This window comes from Zootoca vivipara, chromosome 10 (genome assembly GCF_963506605.1).
Source record: "Zootoca vivipara chromosome 10, rZooViv1.1, whole genome shotgun sequence".
Classification (NCBI taxonomy): domain Eukaryota; kingdom Metazoa; phylum Chordata; class Lepidosauria; order Squamata; family Lacertidae; genus Zootoca; species Zootoca vivipara.
In genome coordinates this window covers 66,936,225-66,963,577 of record NC_083285.1, presented here as the reverse complement: position 1 = coordinate 66,963,577, position 27,353 = coordinate 66,936,225, and the positions used below count along the sequence as shown (strand labels likewise).

Here is a 27,353-nt window from a genome sequence, read left to right as displayed (position 1 = left end):
TCACTTTCTGCCATAAAGGTTGTGGACCTACATCAAGGTTTATGGACCCACATGTTGCCATCTAACCAGTCCATGCAGAATGTAGGCACCCTATACAATGGTACCACTGGATACGTACTTGATCAGTTCTGGGGTGACGTTCTCACCCCAAAAAGTACATATCCGGAGCGGCGCTTCCACACATGCGTGAAGCGCCAACAGAGCGCTTTTGCGCATGCTCGAAGCGCACAGAACCGCTTTTGCGCATGCTCGCGCAGCGGAACCCAGAAGTCCGCCACGTTCTTAAGCTGAAAATACACAACCCGCAGCAAACATTGCCAGAGGTATGACTGTATATAGAAATGATCAAACCAGTGATATTTGAGGGAGCAGGCTAGCAGGCAGGGCCCATTACTAACACCATAGGAGCCTACACAACACAAAACACTGTTGCTGTATGTAGGTTTTATTTTATTTGCTTTTTATCTTATATTTTGGAAATGTTCTTCCAGTTTTTCCCCTTTAATTTTTTTTGGGCCCCCCAAGAGAGTGGGGCCCTAAGCTGTAGCTTGTTTAGCTTATACTGTTTTTAAAGAACCACTATAAGGGGATGAAAACGCGAGCAGGACTTGAAACATGAGCAACATTGAAGAGTATTGAAGAGTCTGTGTAGGGTAAATATGGAAATCATGGAAGGGAAGGACGGGAAGATGGTGGGTAAAGAAATTTACGGTCTTTATTAAAAATTTGTAAGTTTTTTTTGCGTGTGTGAAAAATCAATAAATAAGATTTTTTTAAAAAACCAAACCAAAAAAACCTGGATAGGAGGAGCCTTAGAGAGCGATGGGAAGGCGGGGACCACCAGTCCTCGCAACTGACTCTAGCTCCTGACTCCTGTTCTCACTTTGGCAAGACAAGGTGCCCCCAGTGGGAAGCAGGACCTGAGTTCAAAAGCAGAACACTCCCCACATTCCCAGCAAGTCGTCTTCAGGTGCATCCTGCCTCCGACTTGGGAGGGAGAACATAGCTGTCATAGCTAGCTGCCGCCGACAGCTTTGTCCTCCACGAATTTGGACGTCTGAATCATAGAATCATAGAGTTGGAAGAGACCACAAGGGCCATCCAGTCCAACCCCCTGCCAAGCAGGAAACACCATCAAAGCATTCTTGACATATGCCTGTCAAGCCTCTGCTTAAAGACCTCCAAAGAAGGAGACTCCACCACACTCCTTGGCAGCAAATTCCACTGCCGAACAGCTCTTACTGTCAGGAAGTTCTTCCTAATGTTTAGGTGGAATCTTCTTTCTTGTAGTTTGAATCCATTGCTCCCTGTCCACTTCTCTGGAGCAGCAGAAAACAACCTTTCTCCCTCCTCTATATGACATCCTTTTATATATTTGAACATGGCTATCATATCACCCCTTAACCTTCTCTTCTCCAGGCTAAACATACCCAGCTCCCTAAGCCGTTCCTCATAAGGCATCGTTTCCAGGCCTTTGACCATTTTTGTTGCCCTCTTCTGGGTTCTGGGGCTGTCCTCTTTGCAACCCCTACACCTGAGTCGCTCTTCAGTGCTAAGCAATGGTTAATTTTAATACCAACGACACCTAAAATCACCACGTCAATAATATCACCCCAAAGCATCTATCCCAGCAAGGAGAGAGGAGAGCATCAAAACAATTATCCAAAGTGGGTTTTTTGTGTGTGTCTGTTGACTAGGGCCACTTGGAGATCCATGCGACGGTCGCCTCCAGGCTGGACTACTGTAATTCGCTCTACGCGGGGCTGCCCTTGAAGCTGTCCCAGAAACTCCAGCGGGTGCAGAATGCCATGGGAGCACATTCACCCAGTGCTCTTCCAGCTGCACTGGCTCCCGGTGGAGTACAGGGTCAGATTTAAGGTGCTGGTTTTGACCTTTAAAGTCCTTTACGGCCTAGGACCCTTGTACTTATGGGACCGTCTCTCCCGATATGCCCCACGGAGGACCTTAAGGTCCATAAACAGTAATACCTTAGAGGTCCCGGGCCTGAAGGAAATCAGATTAGCCTCTACTAGAACCAGGGCCTTCTCAACACTGGCCCCAACCTGGTGGAACGCTCTGTCTCATGAGACCAGGGCCCTGCGGGATCTGATTTCTTTCCGCAGGGCCTGCAAGACAGAGTTGATCCACCCGGCCTTTGGCCTGGAATCAACTTGACCCCCTCCCCCCTTTTCCATTTTCTGTGATGGAACTCATATTTGGGGACTTCCCTGGCCTTTTTCTGGCCCACGTAGGACCAGTCTGGATAGTTGGCCTGGTGAAGATTTGACATTTTCCTCCCCAAACAGTTTTTGATTAGAGTTTCTATTGAAATGAGGCTGCATTTTAATGTTGTGTTTAATCTTGTTTTTAAGCTGTATTTTAATCGATTGTTTTTATATCCGGTGTTAGCCGCCCTGAGCCTGGTCTTGGCTGGGAAAGGCGGGGTATAAATATATTATTATTATTATTATTATTATTATTATTATTATTAATTAGAGAAAGATTGTTAAGGCAGCTGCACACCCTACAGGATTCCAGAGCCAACAATTGATGGAAGAAGGCCAGATCCGCAGAGGAAACGGCTTCAGGTGGTGGGGGAGACACAGCACGGCAGATTCGAGAAGAGATGAGCAGCGGCGTTCACCACCTGTGGTAGAGAAGAGATGAAATGGGCACATTACAAACACTCTGGGGAATCCTAGGGCAAAAAGGACGGACCGCCATCTTGTTAACAAGGTGCGAAGAAGCACTTTCTCAAGGCAGAAGAATGAAAGGACTGCATGGTTAAACTGTGGAACTCCCTCCCACTGGAGGCAGTGATGGCCTCCAACTTGGATGGCTTTAAAAGAGGATTGGACAAGTTCATGCTATGATGGCCGCGATGGCTATGTTTTGCCTCTGCAGCTGGAGGCAGCAACGCTTCTGAATAACAGGGAAGCTACAGGAGGGTAGCGGGCCCTTGTGCTCGGGTCTTGCTTGAGGGTTCTCCAAAGGTAGATCAAGGAAGGTTAAACACCAGGAAGAACTTTCTGAGGGTAAGAGCTGTTCGACACTAGAACGGATTCCCTTAGAAGATGGTGGACTCGCCTTCGTTAGAGGTTTCTAAGTAGAGCTTAGATGGCCATCTGTCAGGGATGCTTTAGTTGAGATCGCTGCACTGCTGGACCAGATGACTCTTGGGGTCTCCTCTGACTCTACAACTATTCAATTCTATGAAGGGCATCTGAGTTTTAAGCCATCTAGGTTGGTGGCCCTGGACTGGATGAATCCCAAGCCAGAAATAAGATTGCCAGAAGAAATATAGAATCATAGAGTTGGAAGAGACCACAAGGGCCATCCAGTCCAACCCCCTGCCAAGCAGGAAACACCATCAAATCATTCTTGGCATATGGCTGTCAAGCCTCTGCTTAAAGACCTCCAAAGAAGGAGACTCCACCACACTCCTTGGCAGCAAATTCCACTGTCGAACAGCTCTTACTGTCAGGAAGTTCTTCCTAATGTTTAGGAATATCAACAACCTCAGATATGCAGATGGCACAACCTTGATGGCAGAAAGTGAGGAGGAATTAAAGAACCTTTTAATAAGGGTGAAAGAGGAGAGCGCAAAATATGGTCTGAAGCTCAACATCAAAAAACCCAAGATCATGGCCACTGGTCCCATCACCTCCTGGCAAATAGAATGGGAAGAAATGGAGGCAGTGAGAGAGTTTACTTTCTTGGGTTCCATGATCACTGCAGATGGTGACAGCAGTCACGGAATTAAAAGATGCCTGCTTCTTGGGAGAAAAGCAATGACAAACCTAGACAGCATCTTAAAAAGCAGAGACATCACCTTGCCGACAAAGGTCCGTATAGTTAAAGCTATGGTTTTCCCAGTAGTGATGTATGGAAGTGAGAGCTGGACCATAAAGAAGGCTGATCGCCGAAGAATTGATGCTTTTGAATTCTGGTGCTGGAGGAGACTCTTGAGAGTCCCATGGACTGCAAGAAGATCAAACCTATCCATTCTGAAGGAAATCAGCCCTGAGTGCTCACTGGAAGGACAGATCCTGAAGCTGAGGCTCCAAGACTTTGGCCACCTCATGAGAAGAGAAGATTCCTTGGAAAAGACCCTGGTGTTGGGAAAGATGGAGGGCACAAGGAGAAGGGGACGACAGAGGACGAGATGGTTGGACAGTGTTCTTGAAGCTACGAACATGAGTTTGACCAAACTGCGGGAGGCAGTGGAAGACAGGAGTGCCTGGCGTGCTCTGGTCCATGGGGTCACGAAGGGTCGGACACAACTAAACGACTAAACAACAACAACAGGTTGGTGGCCATCAGTAGATCCACACCACCAGACCCCTATCTATGATCTGCCCACCCGTACAATGCTACACTAGGATTACAGAGCTTACAGGGTCACTTATTAAGCAGTTCCAAGTTTTGGGATGGGATGACATCATGCCCGATACCTCTTGAGTGAATGACGGCAAGTTGATAAGCTGAAGCCCTTTGATGACAAGCATTGTTTGGAAGCAATGGGCCAAATCCGTCAGCTCGAGTCTTTGCCAACAGCTAATAAATTAGCCAGAAGAGAGACTTTTGCAGCAGCTCAACATAGCAGCCGCTTTCTCCCCCAACCAGCTCCATACCGCAGGCTCAGGCTGTTCAAAGAAGCTGTCACGCACGGTGCCAGGGACCGCTCAGAAAACAGCATATTTCACTTCCAGGTTAGCATTCCCCCTTTGGATCATGGCGTCTCGTGAGCGAAAGGGGCCCATTCACATGTAGGATTCTCTGGCAGGGGACTTCTGATGGAGGGGTTCCGGCTCAGTTACCAAGAAGAAAGGGGACCACATTTTAATTTTGGTCCCCTTTCTTCTTGGGAAGCGAACTGGAACTCCTCCATTGGAAGCCCCCTGCCAGAGAATCCTACAGCCGCCTAAAGCTCACGAGACGCCTTCACCCTTCCATACAGTCTCTCCAAGTATTGCAGTCCTTCAGCAATTCTAAGGGAAAGTGATGGAGATTTTGGTAATTTAAGAACAAGTTCTTGTGCCTTTCTAGCTTTGCCTCCAATATTGTTTTACAGAGTTCTGACGCCATGACAGCTATTGCCCCAGCCACCATGTTGGAACTCTACACATCACAGAAGTTCATTTCTGTGTTTCTAAGCTGGGGGGTCCAAAATAGGAAGCGCCCTCACTCACTCAGCACAACATGGGAAGAGAAGGGGCCCCCAAGGACCCATCTCTTCCCCCTACCCAACAGTACACAAATCAACACAACCAGGGCTTTTTTTTCAGCTGGAACTCACCAGAACACAATTCTGGCACCTCTCAGGTGGGCACCATCGACATTCTAAGAGAACAAGGGTTCGTGGTGGGTTCAAGAATCTCTTTTTTTAAAGAAAAATAGCACTGGATATAGCTGATCTGACTCAACAACCCACTCAGTCGTACAAACGAAGCAAACTTCAACCAACTGAATGAAACCAGCCAAGCACTAGGCCCTCCAATCTCTCGCGACACCAACCAAAGTAAGTAAATATACAGTGGAACCATGGTTTTCGAGCATCTCAGAAGCTGAACAATTTGGAACCCGAATGCCAAAAACCCGGAAGTGAATGCTTCTGTTTCTTAATGCGCCTCAGAAGTCGAACGGCTTCCGAGGCGTGTTTCTCCATTTTCTCAATGGAATATGCCGACCGCCCATTGCTCCTCGGTTTTCAAACGTTTCGGAAGTCGAATGGTCTTCTGGAACGGATTACGTTCGACGACCGAGGTACCACTGTATAAGTAAAGGCCCTACTCACGTGACACAAAAACCCTGCACAAACACTACACAACAGAACGAAAGATCAATACCCCCTCCATCTCTCCATCCTCTCCCTTTTCACCCAACCACATAGCGTACATGACAACAGTGCATCCTACTGAATGTGAATTGTAAAAAAGACTCCGTGAATTGAAAGCGGTGATATTCTATGTGCTTTTCTTTGTTGATTTGTTCGTTACACGAGAAAATCCTTAATAACAACTATTTTTTTAATAAAAAAAAACCCGCACACAATTGCAGGAGGACAGGGGAAAGTTGTAAGTTGGCGCAACGGCGGCCATCTTGGCCAGGAAGAGCAACATCATCTAGGCTGATCCACAAATGAAGGTGAAGGAGAAAGTTCCCAGAGCAGTGGGGTAGCAGTCCGGGATTGCAGGAAGTCAAAGACCCAGAGTCACTAGTCAGAGTAGTGACTAGTGGGGTGCCACAGGGTTCTGTCTTGGGCCCAATCTTATTCAACATCTTTATCAATGACTTGGATGATGGGCTTGAGGGCATCCTGAGCAAGTTTGCAGATGACACCAAATTGGGAGGGGTGGCTAATACCCCAGAGGACAGGATCACACTTCAAAATGACCTTAACAGATTAGACAACTGGACCAAAGCAAACAAGATGAATTTTAACAAGGAGAAATGTAAAGTACTACACTTGGGGGGGGGGGGGAAATGAAAGGCACAAATACAGGATGGGAGACACATGGCTTGAGAGCAGTACATGTGAAAAGGATCTAGGAGTCTTGGTAGACCACAAACTTGACATGAGTCAGCAGTGTGATGCAGCCGCTAAAAAAGCCAATGCAATCTGGGCTGCATCAATAGGAGTATAGCATCTAGATCAAGGGAAGTAATAGTACCACTGTATTCTGCTCTGGTCAGACCTCACCTGGAATACTGTGTCCAGTTCTGGGCACCACAGTTCAAGAAGGATATTGACAAGCTGGAACGTGTCCAGAAGAAGGCAACCAAAATGGTCAAAGGCCTGGAAACGATGCCTTATGAGGGACGGCTTAGGGAGCTGGGTATGTTTAGCCTGGAGAAGAGAAGGTTAAGGGGTGATATGATAACCATGTTCAAATATATAAAAGGATGTCATATAAAGGAGGGAGAAAGGTTGTTTTCTGCTGCTCCAGAGAAGCGGACATGGAGCAACGGATTCAAACTACAAGAAAGAAAATTCCACCTAAACATTAGGAAGAACTTCCTGACAGTAAGAGCTGTTCGGCAGTGGAATTTGCTGCCAAGGAGTGTGGTGGAGTCTCCTTCTTTGGAGGTCTTTAAGCAGAGGCTTGACAGCCATCTGTCAGGAATGCTTTGATGGTGTTTCCTGCTTGGCAGGGGGTTGGACTGGATGGCCCTTGTGGTCTCTTCCAACTCTATGATTCTATGATTCTATGTATTATGCATCTGCTACAAAGCAAAGCAAGGAATCACATAGCAGATTCCTGACATAGCTTTGTGGGCTCAACATGCCTTTCTGGGAGAAAACCTTGTCACCTTTTGCCTGGGCTGGTATTTCCATTCCACACACACACACACACCTGTGCACCTGGATGGGGCGTTTGTTTGAAAGCAACTGTAAAAGGGGGAAAAGATTAATAGGCAAAATGTCACGCGTGGCAGAGATAATGGCTAGAGAAATACAAGGATGCCCAGAAGGTTGGACAGATCCTGGAGGCGAGATTGGAGTCAAGTTTCACTCATGGGATTGAAAGAAAAAGGGCACATGCCTAAGAATGGATCCCAGAGCAGCAGCTTCTTCTTTTTCTTCCCAGACAGTTGGGGGTCCCACATTGAACATGATGGAATTGTGACATGGCCAGTCCAATTTGGCTACACGACCATGTCTTAAAGCCAGTTCAAAGTGAGGGCAATGCTTCCTGCCCTCGCTCTGAACGGGCGAGTACACACACAAAAAAAAAACACACACACACCAGGCCTTACATCCTCTGGCTTGCTCAGCTCCTTGTAGGGTAGACACGCAGGCTTCCTTTGACCCCTCTGCCACTTTCCCCAGAATTTGGTGAACAGGTATTTGTCCATGGCTTCAGCAATCTCCTGAGGATTGTCCAACTTTTGGAAGTCCTCCGATGGAAGAGCTTGGATGAATCTGGAGACAACAGTTGACACTGTTAAGAACAATCCGTGTCCTGCTTCATCAGCTTGTGTTATCGGTCTTCCCTCCATCTAATACAGAGGCTCTCAAACTTTTTTCTCTGAGCCACGCTTTCAGGGAAAGAAATTGCTTACGTCACACTGAATTATTTTATATAAGAAATACATTGGAAAACAATAAAGAAACAACTAATGGCGGTGCTTGATTTATAACATGTTGTTGTTGTTGTTGTTGTTGTTGTTGTTACATACTAGCCTATACCTCAGGGTGATTCACAACGCAAAGTTACATTATATGAAGCAGAAAATACCATACTTTCCGTGTATAAGACTAGGGGTTTTTTTTACTCTAAAATAAGGCTTAAAAACAGAGGTTGTCTTATACATTTTCCCCCATTTTCATAAATTTGAGCCCCCCAAAATAGGGAAAAATATGGTACGTAATCAAAATAATCAAAACATAATCAAAACAATTAACAATACTAATGTATACACACTAATAACCAATACACTCCCCAACATAAGCCCCTAACCAGTACTCTAGCCTACAAATACAAAAATCCAAATTAAGAAATAACATTCAACGACGATTTAAAACAACCCCACCCTCCAAATATTACAGCACCCACCCAGGTTAAAACCCCGTCCCCATTAAAATAATAATTATAACATAACGGGGCTGGCTCACACCCCCGTTCAACCCCCAAATTGCCGTCACCAAAGGGACAACCCCCTTCAGTGTCTCCCCATCGGGGGTGGCCCTGCCCCCAGAGCAGGCAGGCTTTATAGAGCCCATGAAGTAGAACGCAACTATGTTATAATATGATCATGGGACATCCAGAAAGTGTAAGACAGTGCTGGTACATAAGAACATGAATCACCCTCAAAATATAAATGAGCCCGCCAGTCCCTGGCACTCGCCAGCTAAGAGAAGCTGAAAGAATGCTAAGGATGGAGGCTGAGCTTTCTGTGTATAAACCACATGCTCTACCAATGAACTATGGTCTACTGCAGGCATCCCTAAACTGCGGTCCTACAACTCCCATGATCCCTAGCTAACAGGACCAGTGGTCACGGATGATGTGAATTGTAGTCCAAAACATCTGGAGGGCCAAAGTTTGGGGATGCCTGGTCTACTGTCTCCGCCCCAGACGATGACTTTCCTTACCTTTCGCACCCATCCAATTCCAGTCTGAGTCTTTCTTCGTAGCCTGTCAACTCTTCCTGCAGTTCCCTAAGAGACAGGAAAGAGGGCCTCAGAGTCCATAGTCCTGGGCAGCTGTTACGGCTTGTAGAAGTCGGTTGCGCCATGACTTGTCAGACACAGGCCCACTGTCAGTTGTGCAAACTCTGCCATGATCAACAGTCTGCACAGATTCTAGCAGAACATCAGAGCTTTCTTGCTTTCCAGTAGGTCAGCCTTTTCCAGAGTTAAGGAAACTCCTTCCCAGCTCAGTTGAGATTAAAGTGTTTATTGCCTCAAGGCAAACACACTAACTACTGTAAGGCAGATCTTCTGGTCTTGGAAGAAGCAAATTCACAGAGAGATCCATTTCACCATGCTAGTTCTCAATGCTGTGACAAGCCACCAAACGTGATTGCTTACAGACCTTCCCCGTTGCCCCATATAGTGACTGCAGTGAAATCTTGACTTTTATACCCATCTCTGCATGCACGCATATTCCTGATATAAGTGAGGGTGGATGAGCCGGCAACCCTTGTTGCTAGGCTACCCAATGCACCTGACGTCCTATCTCTATGCAAGATCCAAACATGGGTTTGTGTGCTAGCTCAAGACACAGAGCAAGTGAAATTTCACTCGTTTTAAGTTACACCAGCAGCAGCAGCCTCAAGTGACAGTTTGGAGACAGGGCTGTCCGATCATAAAAAAAAAACCCTTTTGCCATATGAGGAAAGGCTCGAGAAGCTGGATAAGTTCTATCTACAGGAAAGGAGAACCGAGGCAGGAAATTGCAATGCATATTAAGTCTTTTGGAGCCTTCCCAGCAAGGCTCTTCACGGGAAGATAACTGGATCCCTTGGTCTGCACAACTATCACTCCAAAGGTCTACCTCTTCGATGTCGTCCTTTGATTCACAGTTAATAATCGCACCCTACTTACGGGGCCAGGTGCGTTACTGCCTGCATCCTCTGCTCACCTGTGCCTCTGTGACACGGAGAAAACTCCTATAGATAGCTCAGTCGGTAGAGCACGAGACTCCCAGTTTCGGAATAATAGGTACTGATATCCCAAAGGAACAGGAAAATACTTTTTATGTATGCAACAACAGCCACACGGATGCTACTAGCCCAGAGGTGGAAAGTAGAAAAAGTCCCTAGCAGAGAGGAATGGCAAACCAAGCTGATGGACTATGCCGAAATGGCAAAACTCACTGGAAAACTCAGGAACCAAGAGGACGAAAACTTTTAAAAAAAAAAAAAGATGGGGAAAATTTATAATTTATTTAGGAGACTGCTGTAAGCAGATAAAAGCATTAGCAGGATTTTAATCGCACTTGTAATGTAACAAATACAGTGGTACCTCGGTTTACAAACACAATTGGTTCCGGAAGTCTGTACTTAACCTGAAGCGAACTTTCCCATTGAAAGTAATGGAAAGTGGATTAATCCGTTCCAGACAGGTCCGCGAAGTACTTAAACTGAAAATACTCAAACCGAGGCGTACTTAAACCGAGGTATGACTGTACTATAGATGATATGGATGCATACAAAATTTAGATTATGGAATAATATGCAGTTGTAAATGTTGACAATTTGACCCACGGAGGGGATGGGGGGGGGGAAGTCTCAAGATTCTGAGAAATCTCTATATATGGATATGCTTTTAGATTGTTATGAATTTATATTTGTAAAATCAAATAAAAATGATTTTTTTAAAAAAGAGAGACTCTGTTTCGGGGATTTGGGTTCGAGCTCCACATTGGCAAAAAGATTTCTGCATTGCAGGTGACCTTGATTCTATGGTTCTGTGTGCCTATTCCTACGAAACATCAACACTGGCTCCAGTCTTTGCCACTCAAAAGTAGTCCAGCTGCCGATAAGCAGACTATGGCAGCCTTGTACATAATTCCACCCTGTCTCAAACAGGAATCAAATGTCTTAAAAACATAAGCACATGAGCCTGGTGGATCCAGCCAACAGCCCATCTAGGCCAGTACAATGGTGCCTCGCTAGACGAATTTAATTTGTTCCACGGGTCTTTTCTTATAACGAAAAATTCGTCTAGCGAATCCTATAGGAATGCATTGAATTTTTTTGAATTTGTTTTTGCCCATAGGAACGCATTAATTGAATTTCAATGCATTCCTATGGGAAACCGTAATTCGCTAGATGAATTTTTCATAAAACGAATTCGTCTAGCGAGGCAACCTCCGCTCGAAAAATCCTTTCGTTAAGTGGAAATTTTGTTAAGCAGGGCATTCGTTAAGCGAGGCACCACTGTATCCTGTTCTCACAATGGCCAACCAGGTGCACATAGGAAACCCGCGAGCAGGATTCGAGCACAAGAACGCTCTCCCCTCCTGTGGTTTCCATCAGCTGGCATTCAGAAGCGTTGCTGCCTTCAGCTGTGGTAGCCAGCCTGGCCAGTAGCCACCAAGCCTCTATTAAAGCCATTTAAGTCGGTGGCCGTTACTGCCCTCCTGCGGCAGCAAGTTCCATAGTTTTAACTTACAATATCCTGGAATGAAAGTGATGCACAGCGCTGCCGATGTCGTCTCTCTTCCGCCGCAGCCTTGCGTCGAAGGCTCTCCTGGCCGCCTGTTTCAGGTCTGCTTTGGCTTGGGCTACGTCGGTTGAAGTGGATGCCGGTTCCCGGAGGAGGGGCCACATGTGCAGAGGGAGAGCAGAAAGACTTGGCGGACCGTGGAGAAACATCCCGTCCAGTATCTCCACGGAGGTGGACTCCTTGATGGCAGTGGTGTAGCGGTTGTCTCGCGCCACTGGGTTGTCCTGGGAGGGAAGTTGGGCAGGCAGAATGCGGCAGCCAGACTGGTGACTGGGAGCAGCCGCCGAGACCATATAACACCGGTCCTGAAAGACCTACATTGGCTCCCAGGACGTTTGGGAGCTAGTCACCAGCTAGACTGGTGACTGGGAGTCTTGAAAGATCTACATTGGCTCCCAGTACATTTCTGAGCACAGTTCAAAGTGTTGGTGCTGACCTTTAAAGCCCTCAACGGCCTCGATCCTGTATACCTGAAGGAGCGTCTCCACCCCCATCGTTCAGCTTGGACACTGAGGTCCAGTGCCGAGGGCCTTCTGGCGGTTCCCTCACTGTGAGAAGCCAAGTTACAGGGAACCAGGCAGAGGGCCTTCTCGGTAGTGGCACCCGCCCTGTGGAACGCCCTCCCACCAGATGTCAAAGAGAACAACAACTACCAGACTTTTAGAAGACATCTGAAGGGAATTTTTTTAATGTTTTATTGTGTTTTTAATATTCTATTGAGAGCCGCCCAGAGTGGCTGGGGAAACTCAGCCAGGTGGGTGGGGTATAAATAATAAATTATTATTATTATTAAGTTGTGCAGGTTACGACACATCTTTAAGGTGTGTCGTGTGCACTTCTGATAACAAAGCAGATGTGCCCCAGCGGAGGGAGAAGGTTTGGAGAGAAAGTGATGGAATCTAATATTCTCTGTCTCCCTAGCGGAAGAGCCCTTGAGCTACTGGATGGCAGAGTATGAAGGCCACACAACAAAGAAATCCAATGTACTAGTTGTGCTAACAATGGAGCTGTAGATTTGGAACGGGTCCCAAGGGTCATCTAGTCCAACCCCCTGCAATGCTGGAATTGTGCAACAGCATGCACTTGTGTTTTCTCTTGAGCAAAGGCTGATTCTAGTTGTGCAATCTGTTGTGCAATCCGTTGCGCAGTGATTTATAGCAATGTGTTTCCTCTTGTTCCAGCTACTGCTAAGTGACTTTAACTTGCTGCCGCAATGGATGCAACTCAATGGCAATGGGGGGACTGAAGTCCCCTCCCGCCTTCTGAAAATGGTCTCTTGGGAGCTCCCCCCTCCCTCTTTCTTCCATGACTTGCTCCCCCATCTTTCGGTTCCCTCCCTCCGGCTAGCAAAAGAAATGATTTCCACATGCAGTGCACGATCAACTTGTGGAACTCGCTGCCACAAGATCTGGCAACGGCTACTAGTTCACATAGCTTTGGGATTGCGTATCGGTGACTAATCAATAAGATGGCTCGATGGATCCTCCATGTTTCAGAGGCAGTTTACATATCACCAGCTCCGTTTGCAGAAGGAAAACTGATGCAAAGGGCACCCAGAAAGCCTTTGGTTCAACTCACTGGCTACTAAAGATGGGAGAAATTCAATTCAGCTTGTATGTAAAGGCTGAACAACCTAATTCAAACTTCCTGGAACAATAAATGGGCAGAAACACAGCCTCTGATCAAAACTCACACCCCCTCTGAATTTTGCAATGCATTTCTCCAGTCAACTTATATGTACAAAATTGCATATGCCGACAATGAAAAAATGCACTATATTGGGGGGGGGGGGCGAGGTGGAGCTTGCAAAAATGTCTACATCAAAGGAAATGTGGATCTCTTAGAAGAAATTGGCACTAAAATGCTGGTGAATTTTCACGGAGGCTTAAAAAATAAAACATAAACTGATGACCGTGGAAATGTGGAGAACTGAATGTAAGCTGCAAAATCATTTGGTTGGGAAAGGCTGGCCTAACCTTCTCCTTTCTCCCTTTCCAGCCACCACCTGGCTATCGGCTTACACTTCACCTTGAGCGTGAGATGCTTCAGCCTGCGGAGGCCTCTGAGCACGTGCAGAGCCTCGGGCAGCCCGCCAATCTCATTGCCAGAGGCACAGAGGACGTTGAGAGACAGCGAAGAAGCCAGAGGCAGAAGGCTGGCAATGTGGTTCTTCTGCACGTGGAGCTCGCAGAGCTGGGGGAGGTTTTGCACCCCTTCCAGAGACTCCAACTTGAGTTGGGAAAGAAGAAAACAGAAAATGCTGTGTGGTCAAGCACCCTCCCCACCTGTGATTCCCAGACAACTGGGACCCAGAGGCATACTGTCTCCTATAGTGGAGGCTTTTTGCAAACTCATACACAGTGCAGGCAGCCAAGCCAAGGTGAATTCAATTGTTTGGCCTAGAACTCTGAATACGCAGAATCTCTGGGCTAGCCTAGGTTACATTAGGTTGACGGAATCTGCGCTTCACTCCCAACCAGGCCCATCCTAGCCATAGAGGCTAGTGGCGCGGAGAACCACGGCGCTGGAGGGCGCTGGAAGGGCGCCAAGTGAGCGCAGGGTTCCGGCGATCTCGCCAGGACTGCGCTCCTTCTCAGAGGACTCCGCGCTGCGCCTCCTTCTCGTTTCCCCAGCGCTGGGTTCCGCTCAGTCGAGCTTTGCCACCAGCGCGCGCACAGCGCCCAAGCAGCTCTTGCTGGTCCTGCCGTGCGCACGCTGGTGGCGAAGCTCAACTGAGCGGAACCCAGCGCTGGGGAAACGAGGAGGCACAGCGCGGAGTCCTCGGAGGTGACCTCCTGCTGCTGCTGCGGTCCGCTTGGTACTCCCGGGCCCTTGGAGAGGCTCTGGAGGGGGCCGCTGGAGGGACCTAGCACCAGGGTGCTGGATAGGCTTAAGATGGCCCTGCTCCCAACCACAGCAAGTGATCTGCAACAAGAATAAAACCGTGATAATAAAAATTCTCTCTGTAATATTTTTGCTATCAGTCATCTCGCAGGAGGAACAAGGGCAGAGACGAGACTTGGATGCTGGTCCTGGCAAGATTCCACCTAAGAGTTCAAATGGGTCAGCTTGAGAGGGGGAGGAGTCACTATGACCTGCCCTGGGGGGGGTACACTATCCTCCTTCCCGCTCCCCCGCTTTCTCTTTCTCCCTGACACTGAGGGAGGCTTTTCCTCACAGATGTATAAGAGAAAGAAACCAGGGATGGGGAAGGAGGAGAGATATAGTGCTCATTTGTGGGGTGGGGGGAAGCTATTGGTGGGATAGAGATTTGATTGATTGGTTTTTGTTGTTGTTTGTTTGTTTGTTTGGATATATTGATTGGGGACCACAAGGTGCTGTTTTCTGCTAGTTTTTTTTCTTTCCTTTTACTTCTACAAACTAACAGAGCTGCCCTTCCAGAATTTGCCCAGAAAGAATCTAGACCCGGGCAGGACCCAACCTGTCACAAGGGACAGCAAATTTAAGAGAGACTGAGATCTTGGTTGACCTATAACACCAGTCCTGAAAGACCTGCATTGGCTCCCAGTACGTTTCCGAGCACAATTCAAATTGTTGGTGCTGACCTTGAAAGCCATGAATGGCCTTGGCCCAGTATACCTGGAGAAGCGTCTCCACCCCCATCGTTCAGCCCGGACACTGAGGTCCAGCTCCGAGGTCCAGAAGCGAGGTTACAGGGAGCCAGGCTGAGGGCCTTCTCGGTGGTGGCGCCCACCCTGTGGCACGCACTCCCATCAGATGTCAAGGAAATAAACAACCATCTGACTTTTAAAAGACACCTGTTTGGGGAAGTTTGTAATGTTTGATCTTTTATTGTGTTTTTAATATTCTGTTGGGAGACACCCAGAGTAGCTGGGGTATAAATAATAAATATTACTATTCTCTCCAGAGCACCACAAAGCAAGACCAAAGCTGATGGAAACAGAACGGCTTTGCAAAATTTGGGATCCATTTAGCACCCTTAGATGAACAGCAGAGCAGAGGTACGGAATCTATCAGTGCTTAAAGCTTGAGAAGGTCTGTTGTTCATTATCCGTCAAGCGTCTTCTTCATTCCTGACGTGAATACGGACTATCTGAACCTGTTAGGCTTGATCCCTTCCCACTTCTTCTTTTTAGAAAAACTCACTCTCCAAGCCGTGATACGGATGCTCTAAATCTGAGACAGGGGCCTGGATGTGTTATTCGACCATAACTCCCTGCGCATTGGGCTATTGGCTATCCTGGCTGCAGCTAATGGAAGCTGGAGTCCAATAAAGTATTGAGGGCAACAAACTCCCCACCCCACCCCCCACCCCAACTTGCTCTGCATCCAGCTCCTGAGAGCCACCCATAATAATAATAATTTATTATTTGTACCCAGCCACTCTGGGCGGCTTCCAACAAAGATTTAAAATACATTAAAATGTCACACATTAAAAAAACCTGCCTGAACAGGACTGCCTTCAGATGTCTTCTAAATGTCAGGTAGTTATTTATCTCTTTGACTTCTGATGGGAGGGTGTTCCACAGGGTGGGCGCCCCTACCGAGAAGGCCCTCTGCCTGGTTCCCTGTAGCTTTGCTTCTCGCAGTGAGGGAACCGCCAGAAGGCCCTCGGCGCTGGACCTCAGTGGGGGTGGAGACACTCCTTCAGGTCAACACCAACACTTTGAATTGTGCTCAGAAACGTACTGGGAGCCAATGTAGGTCTTTCAGGTCTGGTGTTATGTTATATGGTCTCAGTGGCTGCCCCCAGTCACCAGTCTAGCTGCCACATTCTGGGTTAGTTGTAGTTTCGGAGTCACCTTCAAGGCTGCCCCACGTAGAGTGCATTGCAGTAGTCCAAGCGGGAGATAACTGGAGCATGCACCACTCTGGCGAGACAGTCCGCGAGCAGGTAGGGTCTCAGCCTGCGTACCAGATGGAGCTGATAAACAGCTTCCCTGGACACAGAATTGACCGGCACCTCCATGGACAGCTGTGAGTCCAAAATGACTCCCAGGCTGAGCACCTGGTCCTTCAGGGGCACAGTTACCCCATTCAGGACCAGGGAGTCCCCCACACCAGCCCGCCCCCTGTCCCCCAAGAACAGTACTTCTGACTTGTAAGGATTTAACCTCAATCCATTAACCCACTTTCGAGATCCTGAGCAGCCCCCCTCCCCCCGAAAAAAATACCTGATTCGAAGACAAATTTAGCCGTGTCAGGTTACACAAGAGAGGGATCTCCATGAGGCTTCTCAAGCGGTTGTGGGACATATGCAAGACGGACAGGCGGGGGCAGTTTTCCAGCTCCATCACCTCTCCGAGCGCGTTGTAACTAAGGTTAAGGACCACAAGGTTGGAGAGGGAGCCCATCCCTCTCATGCTGCAACCCCAGATAAAAGCGAAAAAAGGTTGCCAATGTGTTATTCAGGAGGTGTTTTGCTGTTGAGACCTCAAAGACAGGAGAAGGCGCCGCCCCCCCCCCCACTTGGGATGTAGATAAACCCCTATTCTGCTCCCATCCATCTTCAAAACATTTGGTGGTGGCAGCTGTTTCTTAATTGATCCCAAATCCTTTTGGTTGTTTTTTTTTAAGAAATGAGGTATATCTGGAGTGGAGAGCCTGCGAGGCCCTCTGGATGTTGTCGGATTTAAACTCCCATCAACTCCAGTGGTCAGGGATGGTGGGAGTTGTAGTCCAGGAATAAACGGAGGATCGCAGGTTCCTAAGATAGACCAGTAGTGTCTACATCAGCCTTCCCGGACTTACTGCTCTTCAGGTATTGCTGGACTACAACTCCCATCAGCCCCAGGCAGCATGGCCAATGGCTAGGAGTGATGGCAGGCTCTTAAGCCAGAAGCCATTGCAGGGTTCTGTTGCATACGGAGCAGACATGGCAGGAGACGTCTTTGCACTGTAAATAGCATGCACAATAAAACTCTGAAAATCCAGACGATGTGCAAGCGTGCTTACTTGAGGAGTAGCCACCCCACCTGTGACACTGCCCAACCTTGCAATCAACCCTAGGCTTTTGAGATTGCCCCAAATGTTTCTTCCGTCAGTTTCGCCACCTTTAAATTGGGGTTGCAAAACTAATGGAGGTGATGATATTTTGGGTCATCCCTACTACGTTCCGGGTCCCAGTTTTGATCTGTGGGATCTCCAGTTTAAAGGTTTTCAGAGACCTACAGCCTGCCACCCTGGAGACCTGCCACCCGCTGGACAGGGAAAGAGATGTTGAGCCCACAGACCCTCCAAGTCCCTATTCTCCAGGGATAGTCCTGGACTTACAGAAGCCATCCCGGTTTCTGATTTGACCCCGGAATGCCCCACTTTTCCTTAGGACGTCGCTGTTTTCATCGGAGAAATGTTGGAGGGTATGGAGTTATGCAATCCCTGAGCAAAGGAGATAAGTAACTGTGAGGGACAGGGGATATCGCGAAGTCCCTCCCCTCCTGAGTTCAAGCCCAGCACCGACCACAGGGGAAAGCAGAGGGAGCTCTGATTCCAGTGGGGAAGCAGGAAGTCGGGTCCGAGGCTCAGGCAAGGTAGCGGAGCCAGGGTCCCAGGTGGGACAGGAAGGGGCAAGTAAGGGGGGGAGACCCATCCCTCCAACGCCGGAATTACGCAGAAAGAGGAGGGGCAAGAGGATGGGGCTTCCAAGGCTTTTGTGCTGGGGAAAGACGCGCCAAAAGTCATTCGGAGGTTCTGATACCGACTGACCACATCACTCCGTGTAAATAGCAATGACTTCAGCACTGTAAATACGCAGCACCAATAAAAGAATAAAATGCAGAGCTGCGTAGCGTCGTTACTCTGAAGTAGCCTACTCCGGCCACTGTGACAGGATGTGAGGGACAGGGGATATCGCGAAGTCCCTCCCCTCCTGAGTTCAAGCCCAGCACCGACCACAGGGGAAAGCAGAGGGAGCTCTGATTCCAGTGGGGAAGCAGGAAGTCGGGTCCGAGGCTCAGGCAAGGTAGCGGAGCCAGGGTCCCAGGTGGGACAGGAAGGGGCAAGTAAGGGGGGGAGACCCATCCCTCCAACGCCGGAATTACGCAGAAAGAGGAGGGGCAAGAGGATGGGGCTTCCAAGGCTTTTGTGCTGGGGAAAGACGCGCCAAAAGTCATTCGGAGGTTGCTGTCACAGTGGCCGGAGTAGGCTACTTCAGAGTAACGACGCTACGCAGCTCTGCATTTTATTCTTTTATTGGTGCTGCGTATTTACAGTGCTGAAGTCATTGCTATTTACACGGAGTGATGTGGTCAGTCGGTATCAGAACCTCCGAATGACTTTTGGCGCGTCTTTCCCCAGCACAAAAGCCTTGGAAGCCCCATCCTCTTGCCCCTCCTCTTTCTGCGTAATTCCGGCGTTGGAGGGATGGGTCTCCCCCCCTTACTTGCCCCTTCCTGTCCCACCTGGGACCCTGGCTCCGCTACCTTGCCTGAGCCTCGGACCCGACTTCCTGCTTCCCCACTGGAATCAGAGCTCCCTCTGCTTTCCCCTGCGCTCGGGGATGGGCTTGAACTCAGGAGGGGAGGGACTTCGCGATATCCCCTGTCCCTCACAGTAACTATACAACCTTTAGAAGACATCTGAAGGCAGCCCTGTATATAGAAGTGGTTTTTTTTAATGTTTAATGTTTTATTATGTTTTTATATATGTTACAAGCTGCCCAGAGTGGCTGGGGCAACCCAGTCAGATGGTTGGGACATAAAGAACATTAATTATTGTTGTTGTTGTTGTTATTATTATTATTATTGAATAGGGTGTTTCTGTTTTCATTGGAGAAATGTTGGAGGGCATGGTAAAAGTATAGTAAAGGACCCCTGACAGTTAAGTCCAGCCGCGAACGACTCTGGGGTTGTGGCGCTCATCTCGCTTTATTTGCCGAGGGAGCCGGCGTTTGTCCGCAGTTTTTCCGGGTCATGTGGCCAGCATGACTAAGCCGCTTCTGGCGAAACCAGAGCAGCACATGGAAACACCGTTTACCGTCCCACCGGAGCGGTACCTATTTATCTACTTGCACTTTGACGCGCTTTCGAACTGCTAGGTTGGCAGGAGCTGGGACCGAACAACGGGAGCTCACCCTGTCGCAGGGATTCGAACCGCCAACCTTCTGTTCGGCAAGCCCTAGGCTCTGTGGTTTAGACCACAACGCCAACAGCGTCCCATGGAGGGCATGGTAGGACATCCCTAATTTGATTTGAGAAATGTTGGAGAGTATGAGCCCCTGATCTGGCTCCATCTAAGGCATGGGTCAGCAAACTTTTTCAGCCATGGGCCGGTCCACCGTCCCTCAGACCTTGGGGGGGGGACTATATTTTTTGGAGGGAAATGAACGAATTCCTATGCCCCACAAATAACCCAGAGATGCATTTTAAAGAAAAGCACACATTCTACTCATGTAAAAACACGCTGATTCCCGGACCGTCCGTGGGCCGGATTGAGAAGGTTTATTGGGCCACATCTGGCCCCCGGGCCTTAGGTTGCCTACCCCTGATCTAAGGCACCTTTGTATGAGATACCAGCAAAGAGGATAAAACTCTTAACGCTGCTACGCCCTGCTGAGAATTGCTCTTGCTCAAGGGCAAGGCCCAAATTGCCCCTCTCTCTCTCTTCTGCAAAGGCATTAAATTTCTCCACACAAACACCCCCCACCACCACCAACTCCATCCATCAAGTCGCACTCACGTGCTTAAAGCATTCAGCGACAGGTCCAGCTCGGCCAAATTCTCAAACGGGAAAAGAGCTTCGGGTGGAATCTCTTGGAGTTCATTTAAAGAGACGTCAAGCTTAACAATCCTGAGGAATGAAGCAGGGAGTGGGAAGGAGGGGGGGAGAGAGAGAGAGAGAGAGAGAGAGAGAGAGAAAGAAAAATCTAAACTATTTCAAAACTCTCCTTCCTCCTATCCCCCAAAGCAATAATTATCACAATTCCTTTTTTTTAAGCATCAAGCTAATGATGTCCTTTTGTTGTATAATACCCCGCCTTTTGTCTGGTTTTTTTTAAAAAAATATTGTATTAGTTTTCTTTTGGATTTTTTATTTGTTTAATAAAATGAAAGGCCACCCTCCCCAGTTTTGGACAAGTAGCAAGACAAACTTGCAGCAATGTGGTTCCAGAAATGGCAAGCAGGCATGTTGAGCGTGGCAATCCATCAAAAAGGCAGAATAACAAGGGGGAGGGGGGAGCTGAGAACAAAGAGACAAACTTGAATCTAGTTGAATTTAGGAATATTTGAGGCATTTGGTCTTTGCAAAATCACAGTAGAATCATAGAATCGTAGAGTTGGAAGAGACCACAAGGGCCATCCAGTCCAACCCCCTGCCAAGCAGGAAACACCATCAAAGCATTCTTGACATACGCCTGTCAAGCCTCTGCTTAAAGACCTCCAAAGAAGGAGACTCCACCACACTCCTTGGTAGCAAATTCCACTGCCGAACAGCTCTTACTGTCAGGAAGTTCTTTCTAATGTTTAGGTGGAATCTTCTTTCTTGTAGTTTGGTATGGACTGGCCTGATCAACACCACCTGGATTAATGTAGAATGTAGCTATCCACCTGGATTTTGCACTTCTCTGAAGGCTGCCGTGAAGTTCTTTTCTCAACAACAACAAAAAGGTATCAAAATGCATTTAGAGTTAACTAAGAATTAGTGAATGGGCTTGCTTTCCTCCCTCCTCCCTCCCAGTCTCTTTTCCTTTTGTGCTGTGTGTCTCATACTGTGAGCCTGAAGGCAGGAACTGTCTTCTCAAAGATATGTGGATTTCTCCAAGTCGCTTTGGGAGATTGAACGCTATAAGAGTAGGTTTCATGGGGAAAGTTCTGGAGCAAAAGCAAGGACACTCGGACATGGAGCTTTAAAGAAGAAGAGTTGGGATTTGATATCCCGCTTTATCACTACCCTAAGGAGTCTCAAAGCAGCTAACATTCTCCTTTCCCTTCCTCTCCCACAACATGAGGTGAGTGAGGCTGAGAGACTTCAGAGAAGTGTGACTAGCCCGAGGTTACCCAGCAGCTGCATGTGGAGGAGCGGAGACACGAACCCGGTTCCCCAGATTACGAGTCTACCACTCTTAACCACTACACCACACTGGCTCTCCAGTGTGGACCTGGAAAGATTGGAGGAAAGGTAAGTGTGGTCATGGCCTCTGAGAAAGGTGCCTTTGCATCCCATTTTAGAAAACTCCAAGGAGACCCATTGGGATCACTCCAGTACAAATTCTCAAAGCAAGCACTGGTTCAATGCTCAGTCAGATCCATAGCTGCCAAGTCTCCCGTATTCCCCGGGAAACCCCCGTTTTTCTAGCTGTTCTCAGCTGAAAAAACGGATTTTTTTGTTTCCCCCCGGTTTATTCTGGCGCGGCAGCCATTTTGGAACTGGGCGGTGCAGCATCAAAAGTCGCTTCTGAGCATGCTCTGCCCAGTTCCAAAATGGCGGCAGCGCTACTTCCGGTCTGCTACTTCCGGTCCGGTCCCTTATTTCTCCCACAGGAACTTGGTAGGTATGGTGAGATCAAGCGAAGAAATTTATAAGCATTATCTTGCATTTCTTACCTACCGTTCAGGAAATTCTGTCTTTGGAAATGATTGCCTGGAACAGAAAGAAAGAACCACTTTAAGCATCCATATGCTCCTTTGTCCAGGAGTGGGTGAACAGACATTAAAAGGGGAAATGTGATTTCAGTGTCAACAACAAGTGTGAAGCGATTCACCCTGGGACAAAACATCCTAACTTTAAGCAGCTGCAGAGATCGATGAAATTGTCAGCCCAGCATGCAATAGCTCTGAAGAAAGGCAAAATCCATGCTAGGAATCATTAGGAATTGAAAATAAAACTTCTGGTATTGTGAGTTGAGTTTGGGAGAGATGCTGCCTCTGAATGCTAACATAAGATGATTGTGATGATAATATTCGTAATCATAATAATTTTATCATTTACTGGTATATGCTGCCAATCTGACTGGGTTGCTCCAGCCACTCTGGGCAACTTCCAACAGAATATTAAAAGGTAAAGGTAAAGGACCCCTGACAGTTAAGTCCAGTCATGAACGACTCTGGGGTTGCGGTGCTCATCTCGCTTTACAGGCCGAGGGAGCCGGCGTTTGTCTGCAGTTTTTCCGGGTCATGTGGCCAGCATGACTAAGCCGCTTCTGGCGAAACCAGAGCAGCCCACGGAAATGCCGTTTACCTTCCCGCCGGAGCGGCACCTATTTATCTACTTGCACTTTGACGTGCTTTCGAACTGCTAGGTTGGCAGGAGCAGGGACCGAGCAACGGGAGCTCACCCTGTCGCGGGGATCCGAACCACCGACCTTCCGATCGGCAAACCCTGGGCTCAGTGGTTTAGACCACAGCGCCACCCGTGTCCCTTAACAGAATATTAAGACACCCCTCAAAAAAAAAAAACTCAAACATGAAAAAACGCCCCAATACAGGCCTGCCTTCAGATGTCTTCTAAAAGTCAGATAGATGTTTATTTCCTTGAGGGTGTTCCACAGGGCAGGCAAACTGCTCTGAGTTCTTATGATGAAGGGTGGCATGTAGATTTAATAAATAAAATAAAAATATCGACATTTTAAGCCTGCCCATAAAAACATCGTGTTAACACGGCTAACAAGTGTTTGAAAATGTATTACATATCTATGTTCCCCTGCCCCCCACACCATGCAGCAAGGCGCTGGGTCCTTTACCTGGGATCTATAGATCCAAATTCAAAGTTGAACGCTAACTGCTTAAGCCGCAACATCTTCAAACAGAGAGCGTAATGAGGCCCAGGTGTTTCCACGGTCCAGGTGAACGGAAGAAGGTCCACTTCTACAATCCGGTCTTCAACATACTGACGGTTCATCTCTTGAGAAATACTGGAGAGCAAGCTTCTTTAAGAAAGGAGGAAAAAGACATCTCTCTGTCTGTCTGTCTTCCTAAGCCCAGTAAGAATAGAATCATAGAATTGTAGAGTTGGAAGGGTCCATGTGAATCATCTAGACCAACCCTCTGCAATGCAGGATTTTTTTGCCCAATTGGGGCTCGAACCCATGACCCGGGGGACAGGACTGTCTTTACCCGGGAGTGTAAGGGGCACTGATTTCGCCAATTCCTCTTGATCGGTGGCAGTGAAAAGCCCCCCTCTTCCGTTACTCCACAGTTTTTTCCGCTGCGTCATTGTTACAGGTGAGCGATTCCCCCCGCCAAAAAAGCTCAACAACTTTGAGTTCGCCCTCCCCCCCAAAAGGTCAACAACTTTGGCTTCTCCTCCTGGGGGGCGCTGGGCGGAGGATCTTTGCACCCTGGTGGCATATATGCTAAAGACGGCCCTGCCTAGGGAGAGCATTCTACAGACGCGGAGCCACTGCAGGAAAGGCCCTGTTCTTGTGTTGCCATCCTCCGGACCTCTCGAGGAGGCGGCACACAAAGAAGGGCCTCGGAAGATGATCTCAGGATCCAGGTAGGTTCATATGGAAAGAATATATGGATACCTTGAGGTATTGCGGTCCTGAGCTGTTTAAGGCTTTATAGGTCAAAACCAGCACTTTGAATTGGGCCTGGAAACTAATTGATAGCCAGTGCAGTTGGACCAGGATCGGTGTAATATGCTCAAACCGTTTTGCTCTGGTGCGCAACCTGGCTGCTGAATTCTGCACTAACTGAAGTTTCTGAACCGGTCTTCAGAGGCAGCCTCTAGCCATCTTGACGATCAGCTGTGGAAAAGCAGAAGAGATTGCAACTTTCCCGCTCAGCCCTGACTTGAAGCCAGACCCTCAACTCCTTGCAGGACCTCTCATTGACCGAAGACTTACGGGAATAGGCACAGTCCCCCATCACTAGCCCTGGAGACCCTCAGCATCTGGGGCGTAGCCCCGGAACTGACCTCTGGAAGAAGCTGTTGAGGGGCCTTTGGGTTGGGTCCCAGTCTGGTGGGGGAGCCCCCGGTGGACTCCATTGGAGCAGTTGAGCCCCCTCTGATGAAGGAGCATCTCCACCCCCATAGTTCTACCTGGACACTGAGGTCCAGCACCGAGGGCCTTCTGGCGGTTGCCTCGCTACGAGAAGCCAATTACAGGGAACCAGGCAGAGGGCCTTCTCGGTAGTGGCACCCGCCCTGTGGAATACCCTCCCACCAGAGGTCAAAGAGAACAACAATTACCAGACCTTTAGAAGGCATCTCAAGGCAGCCCTGTTTAGGGAAGCTTTTAATGTTTGCTGGATTTCTGTATTTTAATGTTTTGTTGGGGGAACCCAGCCAGATGGGCGGGGTATAAATAATAAATTATTAGTATTATTATCATTATTGAGAGTGCAGGATCAGGTCCGGGACACAGCTGCTTGACAAATGACATTCCTGAGAGCCCAAAGTCACTGGGCATTTTGGGAATAAAAGATTCCTTACGGGAAAGGGTGTTCCTTTAGATCAGTGGTTCTCAAAGGGTGTGGCGAAGCCCACACTTGTGTGACAGGAGAGGATGGAAGTGAGGCAGGAAGCGTAAAAGACAATCAAAGAAGCATTTAAACATTTCAGTGTAGTATCGTATGGTATCTATATAATTGTATCTGAAGCAATCAAACTCATTTGCAACTGACTGGCACAGTTTGATTACGAAAACAGAGGGCTTCCCATAGATTCTGAAACCTTCTGGTTAACTTCAAACTGCTTATCACCTTCTACAGATAATAGTTTGGGATAAGAACGTTCTAGTTGTTATTTTGTGTGCATTGTCTAAGCGCCAGTTTTTGGGTACGGGTGGGATATTTCGTCGTGCATTTGTATGATGTTGTTGCAGAATCCGGGACCGGCAGCCGTGTGACACCGGAAGTTGCGTCGACATAACTTCCGGTGTCGCTTTGCTCTTCTATGGGCACCAAAAATGGTCGCCACCGGCTTCGAAAGTCACTTGTACGCAGGTCAGGAAGTGCGTCGACATAACTTCCGGTGTCACTCCGCCCATCTATGGGCACCAAAAATGGCCGCCGCCGACACCGGAAGTCGCGTCTATGCACTTCCGGACATGCGTAGATGTGACTTTTGAAGCCGGCGGCGGCCATTTTTGGTGCCCATAGAACGGCAAATCGGGGGGGGGGGATGGCCGCCGGCAGGAGAAAATAACGGAGAAAAACGGGAGACGAAGTGATACGGGGGACCACCGGGAAAAGGTAAGTAAAAACGGGGGGTTTCCCGGGGAAAACGGGGTACTTGGCAGCTATGGTTGTTGGATGCTGAAATAATATGTTTTTTTAGAAAAAAAGAAAAAGAAAACACTGATTCATGGGGGCGGGTGAGTTCTGTGTGTTTTGGGGCCCCATCGGTGACACCCCAAAGACTGACAGGAAAACTTGGTCCTCAGATTCCTCCCCATTGCCACAAAAGAACCTCTAGGGTCTGCAACTTAAACAAAAGTTCAGAACAGAATGGGAAAAAGTGTAAAGATTACTTTAAAAAACAGTGTTCCCAAGTGAAAACCTGGACTTGTTTTGATTAATTTCTGCAAGATGGTGTATGTATGTGAGACAATCATTAGGTTATGTATGTGAGACAATCATAACAATAATTCACAAAGGAATCAGTTGATACATTAAAAAGCTACTATCAGGGTGAAGGAAGTCAAAACTTTATGTTATTTATATTTATGTGGTGTAAATGTTTAAGTTTCGTTGGTTGTAACTTTTATTTTCATTATCTAATTTTTTTATTTCTTATTATTGTTGTACATTGTTTTTGTTTAGTTTTTCCGTTTTGTTGTTGTTCTGATGTATCAATAAAATCTTCATTTTTTGAAAAAAGAACCTCTAGGCTCTAAATTCTTCGCTGGGTAGAAAATTCAATGACTTTGTGCTCAAAACCCTGTTATGAAGCCCTGACTTGAAGCCGAGGTGCACCTCTTGCAAATTAAACCCTGGCGGGGGTCAGGAAGACCCGGGAGGGGGGGGATCGGCCTGCCATGCCGCAGAAACCGCCCCGCTTTCAGGCCCAGCGAAGGGAAAGGATTTTGAAACATGCAGTAGGTAATTGAACATGAATGCTCCGACGCCTGCCTAGCAAAAGTTCACCACCTCGCCTGTGATCTTTCACTTCAGACGTATCAGACCGAAATGCCTCCGGGGAGGTTTAAGTGCTGTACTATTAATGCTAAAACAAAGGAAATACCGGTAACCGCCGTACATTGCCACAGCTTTAGGGTTCCCCGAAGTGGGAAAGAAGAGAGGAACAGCCTTTAATCTCAAACATCCCTCAAAGGCGTTACGTCGAGGGGGTTCAAGCAGTTGGCTGCCCGTGGAAGCAGGGGGACCTAAGCCTCCAGTTCAAAAACGAGGGAAACTTTATTGGTCCCTGGGCATGTGAACCGTGCCAGGCGCTGTACGGAGCAGCGGAATTATGAGAGGCCCGGCACCAGAGTGAAATGTGGGTTGGGACCGATGCGAGGATCCTTGCACAATTGAGCACTTGCAAGACTACAACACAAACCTTCGTTGGCTCATTAAGCCTTGTTTTTTCCATGGATTGTCTCTTTAAGAATTTATGATTGTCTCCTTTGATTGACCACACCTGCTTATCTATAGTTAGATCCTTATATTCAGCTTGTGTTCCCTCTAGCCACAGGAACATCATTTGGCATTTCACTTTAGAGCTTTGAATTTATGTTAATCTATCTTTGCAAGGTATGTACTCACATCTGGAAGAGTATCTCTTATTATTATTATTATTACTGAAT

General features: G+C 47.8%; 1 protein-coding gene across 3 annotated transcripts; it reads right to left on the bottom strand.

Annotated features, from left to right (window-relative positions):
• Positions 1-1,960: 1,960 nt before the first annotated feature.
• On the bottom strand, positions 1,961-23,934 carry LOC118077442 (uncharacterized). 3 transcript variants are annotated; one of them, XM_060279227.1, is made up of 9 exons: positions 23,340-23,934; positions 22,208-22,240; positions 20,339-20,449; positions 16,837-17,026; positions 13,709-13,909; positions 11,627-11,904; positions 9,101-9,166; positions 7,752-7,927; positions 1,963-2,647 (listed from the first exon to the last, which is right to left on the bottom strand). In XM_060279227.1, the coding sequence occupies exons 1-9, from the start codon at positions 23,495-23,497 to the stop codon at positions 2,493-2,495; spliced, it is 1,368 nt and encodes a 455-aa protein (XP_060135210.1). In that variant the 5' UTR covers positions 23,498-23,934; the 3' UTR covers positions 1,963-2,492. The 3 variants fall into 3 exon arrangements, with proteins under 3 accessions (XP_060135211.1, XP_060135210.1, XP_060135212.1); XM_060279229.1 differs by having other exon boundaries at positions 2,478-2,647; positions 7,762-7,927; XM_060279228.1 differs by lacking the exon at positions 23,340-23,934 and having other exon boundaries at positions 1,961-2,647; positions 22,204-22,312.
• Between the last annotated feature and the right edge of the window lie 3,419 nt (positions 23,935-27,353).